Raw genomic sequence first — 13,697 nt, forward strand, 5'->3', positions numbered from 1 at the left:
CTGGGGTACCCAAATGCCTCTGGGCTCTGGGAGCACCTGTATTCATTTGTACACAAACGCACGCACGCACGCACGCACGCACGCACGCACGCACGCACGCAGCATGAATAGGGAGGTGAGAGTGGGGGCCTTGTTGAGAAGCATGAGAGTTAGCCAGGTATAAGGAGTGGATGCCAAGTTGGCCTCAAACCCACAGCAATCTTCCTACCTCAGCCTCTCAAATGCTAGGATTATAGGCGTGAGCCTATAATTTCAGAGATCTGCTACAATCCCTCATTTTAAAACTCTATATAGTAAGTTTATACAGCTTTAAAATGTCTAATTTAAGAACTTCTACAGGGTTCAGGGGGAAAGCTAGATTCTATACTGTGGTCTTCCTTTTCTCAGTGCAATCCAAATACCAATTACCTTTCTGGAGCACGATTAAGATCAGTGTTCAAGTGGTTCTAAAGAGTGGTATGAGACCCCCCCAGGGCCACATTAAGGAGCAGACAAAATGCTTTCTTCTCTACAAGAGAAGCTGTGAGACTGAGCATGGAACCCTGGGGCAGCACAATATTGCAGTGCCTGGGCAAGCCTTGCCCTAAAAAACAGCACTGGACAGTGTGCTCTCAAGTTCAAGCCACCCCCTCTGCAGGGGGATGAAACCCATTATTTCTGTACAATTAATATATGTGGGAGGGGAAAAGAAAACCAAAATAAGACAACAGAGAAGAAAAAACAGTTCCAGGAGACCATCAGCCTGAACAAAAGTAATTATTACTAATAATATTAAGTAAAGTTTTGGAGTTAAAACTATGCTTTATGCAAAGAAACATTCAATAGGTAACTGAAGAATTGCCTGGACACTGAGGCCAATTAATGGCCAAAAAGGGGAAATACTTAGAATTGCAGGAGAAAACATGAAGAGGGAGAAACCATGAGTGACAGTGTAAGACATAGGGGACAAAGATTCAGATTCAGAAGAACAAATGTTAGTGACTGGGGTGGGAAACAGACCAAGGGAAGGCGAAGGCGCTGACTAAACAAGAAAAAAATTATCAAGACCTGGACACATCCTAGTGAAATTCCTAAATCCCAGGCATAGAGAAAGCTCTTCAAAGCTCCCGGTTGAACACAAGAAAAATTCAGAGCTTGGGGATCCTAGGGAATCCATTTTTTAAGTGACAAATTAAGGCGAAGAATCAAGCGCTGACTTTATTTTTTCTATGTAATGTTATCATGGGGTTACCTAAGGCAAATATGAGGGTGGGGTGGGGTACAGGACAGTCCAGAAAAAAAATCAGAACAGTAATTACTATATCAAAATTTTACAAATTCCAATTTATATATGTAGGCATCATAGATCAAGAACAACAACATGACGAGAAAATTAGACATAACATTCTCCTACAAGAGGAAAATCAAACAACTCTAAGCTGGTCTCAGTGCAATCAACTTGAGTTTGATCAACCTCTAGAAGTTACTCCTAACTCACAGGAGGAGTGTGCAAACGGTCCCAGGAAGCTGCCCTTTTGCTCAAGATTTTATTTAGGCTTGTTTGTGCTTCCATGATAAATTTTATTTTATTTGTTTTTTTAATTTCTGAGAAGAATGACTTCAGTATTTTGCGGGTGATTTATTGTGGAATATTAATTTGTGTTACACTTGTTTATGTTGTGGAATGTTTGTTTAGTGATACAAAGATGTACTGCATTCCTTTATGTTGCATTTGTTTAACTCGGTGAAGCTGTGTTACTTCACCTGTTTTAAACACCTGATTGGTCTAATAAAACATTACAAAAAGAAATTTAAAAGAAAAGAAAAGAAAAGAAAAAACTTAAAAGTTTCTCAAACTGAGCTAGGGCCACAGTTCATATGTAAAGTGATTGCTATGCAAGCATGCAAACTAGAGTTCAGATGCCTAGAACACACACTAAAGTTGAATATACAGGGCAATTCACCCACAATCCCAGAGCAGAGAAGAGGGGGACAGAGATCACCAAAGCAAGTGATCTAGTTTGCCAGACAAGCAGAGCTCCATATTCAGCTAGAGAGCCTGCCTCAGTATAAAAGGTGACAAGTCTTTCTTGATCCCTCATGGTAATGAATATATATACATGAACACACACCACAACACATACAAGAAAATCTGCACAGACTAGTAAATTCTACAAAAAACAAAACAAAACAAACAAACAAACAAACAAAAAAACAGGTATCGGCTGCATGCCTGTAATCACAACACTTGGGAAACTGAGGCAGAAGTGTAATGAGTTAGAGGTCAGCTTCTATTACATAATGTGACTTTGTCTCATAAAAAAGAAAAAGAACCAAACAAACCAAACAAACAAAACCACCGCCACCACCAAACATCAACTAGACCAGGAAGTGGTCCTTGCCACTGGCACACTTAGGTTTTGGTAACTGTCACATTTTCCTTTTGTATCTTCTACCCATTCACAAAGCTAGGGAAGCCCTAACACTTCCAATATCCAAAGTATATTCTAAATGGGAATTCAAAGTTTTAAAGCAAGTCTCAGGAGCAGGGCTGTCACTGGGGAACTGTAAGACCCCTGGATTCCACATAATCAGGCAGTGGAAGGCTGCCCGGTGGCCAGCCTTCTCTAACAGAGCTTTACAGTGTGGGGTGGTAGGGGGAAACTCCCCAAACTGAGGAGTTTTTAGTACTTGTGGGCCTCCCTCTAAACTGTAACTTTCAAGACTCCTTAAACCACCACGCTAAAAACAGTCTTCTTCACTGTATCTGTCCAGTTACATTCCACCTTAAATAATGTTATGCAAACAAACCACGGCCTCCATGGAAACTATGTCTGCTGTACAAAATTAAGCTTTTGTTTTTGAAGAAAGAGAACGAAGTCTGACCCCAAGGTAGAAAAATGTATTTATAAACTAGATTTTCTGGAGTAAGAAATTATTTTGTCATAAGAAAAAAATGTTGGGACATCACTTACAAGGTCCTTTCTCAAAATCTGAGGCAACCTACAATGTGTGTAGCATATGATCCACTTAGACAACACCACAAGTATGAAATACTGTGTCAGCCAGTATGTGCTGGAGCATTGACACGGTGCTCCAGGCACTGACATTCCTCCAAAGGTCCAAAGTCGTGTTTCTCGCTCACTGCCCACCCTTCCTTTTCTGTTCTCCCATTCTATCTCCCACTGCCTGCCACTCTGACTGCAGCACTGGCAAGTGTGCCCAAGGAAGAAGGAAAAGCAGAGCCCTGGCTCTTCAAGCTTCTGCCCATGACACATAAATTATATTCACATTTCACTGCCCCAAACCAGTCACATCCCAGGCACGTGTAACTTAACACGGGCCAAGTGAAATTACAGTATATGTGGATAGCACCAACAACTACCTTTTTACAAAAGATATTAGTGGCATCAGGTAGACCTAGAATAAAATCTCAGCCTTACCACTTACAAATTATTTTTTTCATCTGTAAAACAGAAATAGCACCCTCTACCATGTAAACTTTTACACAGCTTGTTAACTGTGGATTATGGTCCCATAACTGAATACGGAGATCAGAAAGAAAATCAACAACAGCAGAATGTTTCTGAACACCAACAGCCAAGAAATGATTCTAAATCAACCACATCATGAATCTGAAGTTTTGGCAGCATTCACCCATGTTGCATGATGGGACTTCATTGCAGCTTCATTAATGAACACACAACATGTACATTTTGCCTTCCACATGTATTTATGCCACACACAAGGAATACTCTGCTTGAAACACCCTGGCTAGGATTTGAGACTACTGTGTGTTCTGAATTGCAGAGTGTTTACTGTACATACAAAGTCTTCTGTTCTTACAGAAATATGGTTTAGTAGTGGGAAACAATCACTTTTAGTATTTTTCCACTGTCGGTCCTCAGTACACCTCTCATCTATATTATGTTAGAACGGTTGGCTTTTAAAATTGCTGTTTGCTTGGGAGGCAGAAGCAGGTGGATCTCTGTGAGTTCAAGGCCAGAATGGTCTATATGGCAAGTTCCAGAGCAACCAGGACTATATATAGAGATTGTGGGGTGGTTTGAGTGAGAATGGCCCCCATAAGCTCCTATTTGAGTGTTTGGTCTCCACTGGTGGACTGTTTAGGAAGGATTTGGAGGCATGGCCTTGTTAGAGGAGGTGCATCATTGGGGGCAGGCTCTGAGGTTTCAAAAGCCACACTAGATCCAGTATCATTATCTTGTGGATCAGATGTGAGCTCTCAGCTACTGTTCCAGTGCCTTGCTTGCCTACCTGCCACCATGCTTCCCGCCATGACAATCATGGACTAAGTCTGTAAAACTGTAAGCAAGCCCCTAAATAAATGTTTTCTCTTATAAGTTGCCTTGGTCATGTTGTCTGATCGAGGCAATAAAATAGTCACTAGGATAGAACCTGTCTCAAAAATCCAAAACAGAAAAAAAAAGTGCTATTTGAGGGGCTAGAGAGATGGCTCAGTAGTTAAGAGCACCTAAAGTTTGGTTGCCAGCACCCATATCAGGGAACTCACAATTGCCAGTAACACTAGTTCCAAAGAGAGTCAATGCTTCTGACTCTGGCCTCCATGGGCACCTGCACTTACATGCACACACCCGCATGCACACACACAATACATATAATTAATTTTAAAAATTAATTCCTGTTTGAGGGCTGTAGAGGTGGCTCCGAAGTTAAGATTACTGACTGCTCTTACAGAAGACCTGGGTTCGATTCCCAGCACCCACATGGCATCTCATAATCATCTATAACTCCAGTTCCAGAGGATCTGATGCCCTTTTGGCTGCCATGGTACACATGCATAGATCCAGGCACACACATGTTTATAAAATAAGCAAATCTTTAAAAATTGGCATTTGAGTTGCTGGCTTGGGCTCCATAAAAATCGTTAAAGAAAAAGTTTACTAAATGTATTTTGGCTTGGGATTAGAACATAATTTCCAACAAGTTTTGAAATGGCCTTAAACATATTTCTGCCATTTTGTGCTGCTTATTGATATGAAGTAGCATCCTCACCACTGACAATTATAAAACAAAATACCAACTCTGAAAAACACCAATGATGCTCTACATCATACAATTTAAAAAACTGCTAACATCTAAATCTATGTATACAATTAAACAAGCACAACCAAAGAGTTGTTTTAAAATAATGTATGAATTATCATCAGTAAATGTTTGATTCCTATATCCATCCTGTATACCTATGCACCCAAAGTTGCATAAAAAGTGCTTGATCCCAAAGGGCTGGGAGTAGAGAAAGCTTAAGAAGCCCTGCGTACAGAATTTTCACATGGACACTGTGAGGTTAGATGCACAACAGAATGCTTGGCTTTGGCTCACCCACTCAGGAAAGCTTCATGGAACACCAGCCAGGCACCACGCCAGGATGAACATACAGTATTTACACACTAAGTAACAGTTAATTTTGTTACTTCTACTAACCCATTTTCTGTTGGTATAATGAAATTCCCTAGACTGGGCACTTTATAAACAGACTTCTTAGCTCATGGTTTTGGAGGCTTAAAGTCTAAGACTAAGTTGTTTCCAAAAGCCTGGACTCTGGTGAGGGCTCCCCTGGTCATATTGTAACACAATGTAGAAGCAGAAAGGAAACATGGTCAAGTATAGAAGGCATTGGATAGATACACAGGGTGATAACCTTTAGTTCTCATGAGAACTAACCCATGCTGTGACATCAGCATTAATCTCTTCCAATTAGGGTACTAACTACCATGCATATGGCCTAATTATCATGCGCTAGACCTCATCACGCTAGGGGCCAGGCTTCCAGCACACCAAACTTTGAGGGACACATGTAAAACATACTATCATTACAAATGCCTTTTGAGTCCCAACCATGGACTGAGAAATAAATCATCAGAGTCAGAAGTATGTTAACTAACTCCCAACTAACTTCAGATATTCATTTTCCTTTGATATGGTAAGAAGACACGTGACCTTTCGGCATGCATCAGTAATCCATGTGGGGTTTAAGCTCTGTCTACCACGTTGTAAGCTGGAGCAACACACAGTGGCTTACAGAAAACTCCTTATGAGACCAAACTCTGTCCACCCCAACCCTTTTTCAAGCTTCTCTCTTAGACTGATCACAGTGTCTTAGTTTCTGAGACACTGAGACAAAAGCAACAGAAGGAAGAAAAGGTTTATCGTGGCTCATGGTTTATGGGTCCATTACAGCAGCACAGCAGAGAAGTCACAGGGAGATGAGCTCGTGGTAGCTGGTCATGCTGCATCTACAGTCAGGAAGTTGAAAGCTGTGAATGTAATCCAGGATCCAAGTTCATGAGATGGTGTAATCCACATTGGGAGTAGTCTTCTCACTTTAATCAACTGAATAGAGAAAATCCTTCAGGGATACACCCAAAGGCTACCCTAATCTAGATAACTCCCCACAAGTGTGCCCAGAGGCTTGTCTCAAGGATAATTCTAGATCTTGTCATGCTGACAATATTCCATCACAATAGTCACAATAGGGGGGTAGAGGGGGGACACCAATCCAGGCACAAAAGCTTCAACTTAAAATTTATCCTGTCTGCAAGATGTGTTGGGGGAAAGGTAGTGAAGAACTTGTGGGAATGGCCAACCAATGACTGGTTCAACTTGAGACCCAAGTCATGAGAGGGAGCAATGTCTGATATTGCCTGGAGGGCCAGGAACCAGAGGCTAGATAGCTCAGAGTCATAAGATAGAACAAAACACAACTGGGAAAAAAAGAGTAAATGAAATGATTCCCAATGCTAGCATAATCATCATCAGAGAGGCTCCATCCAGCAACTGATAGGAGCAGAGGCAGAGACCCACAGTCAAACACTAGGCAGAGCTAGGGGAATACCATGGAAGAAGGGGAGGAAGGATTATAGGAGCCAGAAGGGTTAAGGGCACCACAAGAAAACACCCCACAGAATCAATTAACCTGGGTTCATAGGGGCTCACAGAGACTGGAGTGACAATTGGGCAGCCTGTTTGGGTCTGACCTAGATCCTTTGCATATATATTATAGCTGTGTATCTTGGTGTTCTTGTGGGAGTGAGGCTGTCTCTGACTCTTTTGCCTGCTCTTGGGGCCCTTTTCCTCCTACTGGGAAAGGGTTGCCTCATCCAGCCTTGATATGAGGGTTTATGACTAGTCTTATTGTACCTTGTTATGTTGTGTTCAGTTGATATCACTGGGAGGCCTGCTCTTTTCTGAAGGGAAATGGAGGGGTGGATCTGAGGGAGAGGAGTGGTGGGGAGAGAGAATGGTAGGAAAGAAGGAAGGGGAAACTGTGGTCAGGATGAGAGAATAAATAAATTAAAAAATTTTTGTTTTTTAAGAGAATAGTAACTCTTGACAGTAATCCTACATCTTCAGGAGAAAAGAAACAAACACAGGAAGTAGCAGCATGTGGCAGAATGAACAAGATCAGGGCTTTAGAATCTATCTTTCCACTTCCTGTGTCAACCTTTGGTAAGCTATTGAACTAGCCAGGCTTTAGCTTCTTGTCTATACCATGTAAGACCCAAAGACTTATGAGAAGTACATGGGATACACATGGACAGAGGTGCATGGAAAATCTCTGGTGAAGGCTGTCTGCCTACCTTGAGGACAGTGGCTCCAGTGGGCCACTCTACTCTAACTCAACACTGAAATACCAAATACAGTCATGGCTACAGAATGGTGTTTCAGTAAAAACAAGCCACTGGGCCACATACATAACAGCCGTCCCATAAAAGCGGTACCATTTAATGACATGGTACTCATTTGGGTTTGTGTAACTATAGACAATGATGTTAGTTTAACAACAAAATTGTCTAATGATGCTTTTCTCAGAATTTATATCATTAAGGTTAACATGATATATTTTAAGATTGTGTGAGATCAGGCATGGTGGATCACCCCTGTAATCCCAGCATTGGAGAAGCTGGAGTAGGAACACTGAGACCAGCCAAGGCTACACGGTAAGACCTGTCTCAAACAAACAAGAAAAAGACTGAGTGAATTCCAAGGACAATTCCATAGCATCTCCAGGGAAACAATCAGTGGTGAGGGGGTGCCCTGCAGTGGAGAAAGACAAAGTGGAAGCAATCCTAAGGGCCCACTAAGGACTTCCTTTTCAGGCTAGCATGAAGTAACAGGAGTCGAATTTCCTTTCCTGCCTAAAACAACTAAAATACTGAGTAAGTTAGAGGGAGTATATGCCATTTTCAAGTTATTGGGTATAGGAAATGAAAGATAGAATTTCTGAGAAATTACAAGAAATGAAGTGATTTCTCCAACTATTGCCCCAAAGACTTGTAAAATGTAAGTAGGAAGAAGTTAGAAAAATGCAAATTATAAAGTGCCATATAGACATCAACAATGTCTCTCGATGCTTGGAGAATTTCCATAGTGAAGTGCAAGAAAAAAACAACAAAAACCAACCCAAGCAGCATCTGAGGAGGTCTTCCTGAGTTTAGGAGATGGAGCTGCATGGCTAAGGAGGCCCGAGAGGCAAGAAAACATGGGACAGAATTCCAGAGTACACCCGGAGTGGACACCAGTCACTTCCAAAGCCTGTCCTTCAGTGCAGCCCTGCTCAGCACACATGGCTGGGGAAAGAACCACCTCCAAGTATTTAAGGCAGCATTGCCTAGACCCCCCCCACACAGTAACAGTGTGGTGGGGGTGTTACTGGAATTATTTATAAGAACACAAATTTTCCTGGAACCAACAACTTAAAATCCACAGCAATATGGACCTACTAAAAAATCACTCAGCATACAAAGGAGAACTGCTATTTTGCTATTTCTTTAAAATAATTTTCTTAAAATTACACTGAACCTTAAATTGTCCTTAAAACATTAATGAAGTCATCTTAATTGTGTTCACCTTACATGCTACTTTGAAAATTCCTGAATTAATAACATTTGTAAGGTGAGCAGCACTGTAATTAAAAGCACAAGTTTCACAGACAAGAAAACTAGAGTCTAAATTACTCCCAACATCTTTCCAAATTATTAGAGCACCCCTCAGTTTCAGTTGATTCATCTGTAAAATAATATTGCTTCTTAGGGCTGCTGTAACAACTGTTCCTAAATAGAAACAGGCCTAATGCTGCAAGCCTTTGATCCCAGCTCTTGGGAGGCAGAGACAGACAGAGCTCTGTGAGTTCAAGGCCAGCCTGGTTTACGTAAGTTCTAGGCCAGATAGACCTACACAGTGAGACCCTGTCTCAAAAACAAAACAGAACAAAAAAGTTGCCATGCTACATATTCAGGCAAACATTACTAAGGATTTATCATGTCTCATGAGCAGAGAGACACTAGAAATATGAAAGAGAAAGGGCCTCAAAGCACACTCTACATGGAACCCACATTAAAGTTCAAACTGCATATTCCATTTCGTAGTTTCTAAGTAGGGCAATTATTTTAAGGTTCTCCTACAAAAATTAAAGGATCACTCTTTTCTTCTTTGAAAAACTAATCTAAGATGTTGTCAGGTTCAACCAATTAAGGAATGTCTGGGAAAGATTTAGAATCTGAAAAACATGCTAAAGGTTTAACTGAAAAGCAACCTGAAATTAACATCACCTTCCAAAATTCTCAAATTAACAGACTAAATTATATACAGACATAAAATGGACCAATCTGATATTATGACAATTTTTGTCAGAAAGGCTGGACCAATAGATATAAGGAACAAAAATCAAGTTTGCATTTCATTTGCTCATCACTTAGATGATGACATATGGCTTAAGTATTAACCTTCTTAATACAATATTTTCATATTCATTTTGAATTTAACTTGGTCATACTGCTACAAATTCATTTTATTAGTTGCACTACATAGCTTCTCATTTCACTCAAGGTCTTCTGAATCTCTACCTCTCAAAGTCCCCAAAACCACCACCAGCGTCACCCTGAAGCTTAATATAAGGGCAGAGTCTCATTCCCCACAACAGTCTATTCTGATTGAGTCAGAATTTGAATTTTAACAAAAATCTCTACAGGATGGCTATGAACACTGATGCCTGATTAGCAAAGCTGTAACCTGTGCCAGGTTCAAGAGTTTTATTTTGTTGATTGTTACAAAAAAAAAAGTTTATTTGCTGCCAAATTGTATGACATGTAATAAGAATTCAGAGAACTAAATGGAATCAGCATGGTGGACATTCTCTGTATAGCATAATCTTGATGTCTCCCCACTTGACCTTCCCTCTCAACAGGGCCTTGTAGTAAGAAATCTTGTACTATTCATCTTTCTCTTGGATGGACATTTTGTCAGCCACTGTGACGAGCGTCCTCTTTGAAGCTAAATAGCTACACATAAGGGATCAAGAGAACAGAGTCTCCATAATTTCAGGGACAATTTTAAAAAAAACCAAAATGGGTTTATCCACAGTTGAATTTAAAACATTCCATATGAAAAAGAAAACTACCGGAATGATAACTACTTTATCATTATAAATTTCTGTGCATCACCTAACATACAGTTTTACTGTAGGTACCACATGCCTTAAAAAGGAATTCACCTGGGATTTGGAGAGTACAGTATTACTACTATTATACAATAGTCGTGGTATTATTATTACTATTATACAATAGTCACAGTGCCTATAAAATAGAGCAAATCTTGTTTCTCTTCCATTTAAAAGAAAGATATGACAGACCTAAGTTGAAACTGATCACAGCAGGCAGGATGGCTGGGCACAAGTTCAAAGCAAGGTACAAATGTTCAGTTTTCAAAATCCCTGCAAGTGCCAGCTTCATCTCTTGTCACTAAGGCCATGGTGTTATGCCAAACATTTGAAAACAGTTGAAGAATGCTGTTCCTTATAAGCAATTATGAAGAGCTTTGCAAAAAGAAGGTAAAAAATTGTAATAACAGTTGACACCTTAAAGTGGTCAAAATGTCCATACTCTGGGATGCAATATAAGAGTTACCTGGCTTAATCTGAGCCAATGCACCCAACACAGAGAAAAGGATTGAAAAGGATTAAAGAGTTGCTAGGAGAAATTATCAAGGAGCCTACTGAAGTAGTCTTGTAAGTTAAATATGTCCTCCAACATTCCTGGCCTTTTGTAAGATCCAATTATAGATCGGTCACACTTGCATTTAACTCTACCTCACTCAATTTTGCATTTTTGGCCTATATCTTCTTCTAGGATACAGAGTTCTACAGAGCACAACAAGGTGTTTAATGATTTTTTAAATGGGCCTAAATATAATGATTTCCAGTTTTAGAGTACCATTTACTCTAATATTTCAGAATGTCATGAATAATTCACAATGCCCTAGTTCTATTCACATCCCCATCCAAAGTTCTCAAAACTGTGCACTTGGCTCTATTTATTCACCTATCAGTCACTTTTCAGTCCACTTCTGGCTGCCTTCTACACTCTTCCCTCACTCGAACCATGAATAACCCTTCACGTGGCTAAATACAATGGTCACCCTCTAGTTGTTATTTTTCTTTTTCTGACAGTATCATTCCACAAACTTAATCAAGCATTCTCTCTCTCTTGAGAGAACTCTCTTCATTCTCCCAGGTACTTTGTAACTCTCTAGCTCTTGTCAATCTGAGAGCTTCTGACATTTTCATCTGAACTACAGTCAGTCACTGCACTACCTTGGGAATAAGTCCTGGGATCTCCTCTAACCTCATGACTGTATCACCTTCATGATGCGGACTCACGCCTTCACATACCCAGCCCAGACCTGCCCTCTGAGTCCAGAGCAGTACACCCAGCTGAGTACAACTGGAGTTTCACACACGCAACTCTCAAGTCTTAGATTTTCCCATTCTTCCTCCAGTGCATCCCATTACCCTATAGTTGCTTCTGCCAGAAACCAAAGCCCTTTACCCTCACTGCTCACATTCAACCAATCACTAAGCCTTTTCATTTCTATCCTCCAAAGTATATGTCCCATTTCCCCATCTCTACCATCCCTTCCCACCCCGGCAGGCCTGAGGTGTCATTATCAAAAATTTTGTCTTACTGAATTCACTGATACCTTCCTCTAATTTCATCTACAAAGACAGAGTGACGTGCTAAAGAAGAAAATGATTAAAACCCTTCCTATGGCTTCTCTGTGGGTTGTAAAATAATATTCACAAGACAACTGTCCTCCTCTCCAGACATCAACACCACTTACTATCATTCCCTTGGTTCCCTAAGAGCCAATCTTTTGGCTTCTCTCTATATATCAGACCTGCTGCCTTTTCTCAGGTGTGAAGCCTTTCACATATTATACCTTCCACCTGGAATATATGTTTCACTCTTATCTCACCCATGGCGATCCAAAAACATAAACAACTCAGTGTACACACACACATGCCCTATGACGTAAGATTGTTATTTTTATTCCTGTTTTAAGATTGTAATTTTTATTCCTGTTTTGTCTCTACTATATTTATTTCAATACAACATCAAAATATTGTTTCTATTTTACCATAAGTGAGATTCAGAGAGGCCAAGTAGCTTAACCAAGAATGTGGAAATTCAGCATTAAGTGGGGTTTCAGGGACTGGCAGTGTGGGTGAGTGGTAAAGCACATGCTCAGCACACAGGAGGTCTTGTTCCAATCCCCAGCACCAAAATTAACAGCTAGAATCTAACTTTAGTCTTGTGGATTACCAAAGAGCATGGTAGGGATGAGGCACTTAAGATTCCCCAGTACCACAAAAAAAGCAAACAAAGCCATGCATGAGAACAGGGTCCATTTAGGCCTTGCTCCATGCTTAATCCTTAGCAAGGTGAACAGTGTCCAGCATGCAATCCATGTTGAGTCAGTAAAGTTGAATACAGGGATGTTTAGCTCAACCTTGCATATTTAGTTTGAGAATGAAATCAATTACAACTATGCCTTGTAGTCCTATTTAGACACAAGCTTCCTATGTTAGCAGTCACCCCCTCTGGTCCTTGTAGAGGTGTGAGGGTGGGGCACTAGTCCTGTGTGGCTGCCGGCCAGGATTCCCCCTTCCTTCCCTGGGGATCTGGCAGCTGCCTGTCCTTCCTACCCTCAGGCCTCACCTTCCATGTGGGCGACGATCCTACATCAGCTTCGGAGCTAGGCTCAGGTGACTCTCCGGTGTGCAAGAGCATGAAGCGGCCATAGCGCTTCAGAGGCCACTGGGAGACTTCTCCTGGAAGGCCGAGGCCGGAGGCCACTTTTCCCGCCTCAGCCATGCTTGTCCACGGTCCTGGAAAGCCACCTCCACGTGACACCTCACGACAATCGGCTACCCAATCAGGAAGCGCGGTGGCTCAAGGCCCACCCTTCCCCTAAGCGAAAGCGGAGGATGCTTCTACCTAGGGACCGGAAGTGTGGTCTTCGCTGAGTTTTTTGTTGTTTTTTTGACATTGGGTAGCCTGGAAACGAAGCTGTTATGCTTACAATTTGGAAGATTTCAGTACCAGCATGGGCGACTTCACCTTCCTTCATGGCAGCCCACATCATCGATCATCAGCCCCGAGCCTCGAGACTTCCTAAACTGGCCGACTTCCTCATAACCACTAAACCACAGACAGGGCTAGGCTGGCTTTCTAGGGTGTCTTCGTCCTCATAGCAGTTTCTCAGATCATGGCACCCTCTTCCCATCCTACCTCAAATCCACCACAACCATTCAGGAACTATTCAGGAACCATGACTACTTTCTCACCATCCTGTGCCTCTGAACATATTCCCTCCTTTTTTCATCTGTAGAGAGGAAC

General features: G+C 41.3%; 1 protein-coding gene across 3 annotated transcripts in view; it reads right to left on the reverse strand.

The window, feature by feature from the left end:
* Rec114 (REC114 meiotic recombination protein) overlaps window positions 1–13,172 on the reverse strand; it is an 83,264-nt gene extending 70,092 nt beyond the window's left edge. For all 3 annotated transcript variants that reach the window (XM_035443744.1, XM_035443742.1, XM_035443743.1), the window contains exon 1: window positions 13,017–13,172. In XM_035443744.1, the coding sequence (XP_035299635.1) occupies window positions 13,017–13,172 (156 nt within the window). The remainder of the gene's footprint in view (window positions 1–13,016) is intronic.
* Window positions 13,173–13,697: the final 525 nt, after the last annotated feature.

Source organism: Cricetulus griseus, chromosome 4 (genome assembly GCF_003668045.3).
Source record: "Cricetulus griseus strain 17A/GY chromosome 4, alternate assembly CriGri-PICRH-1.0, whole genome shotgun sequence".
Classification (NCBI taxonomy): Eukaryota; Metazoa; Chordata; class Mammalia; order Rodentia; family Cricetidae; genus Cricetulus; species Cricetulus griseus.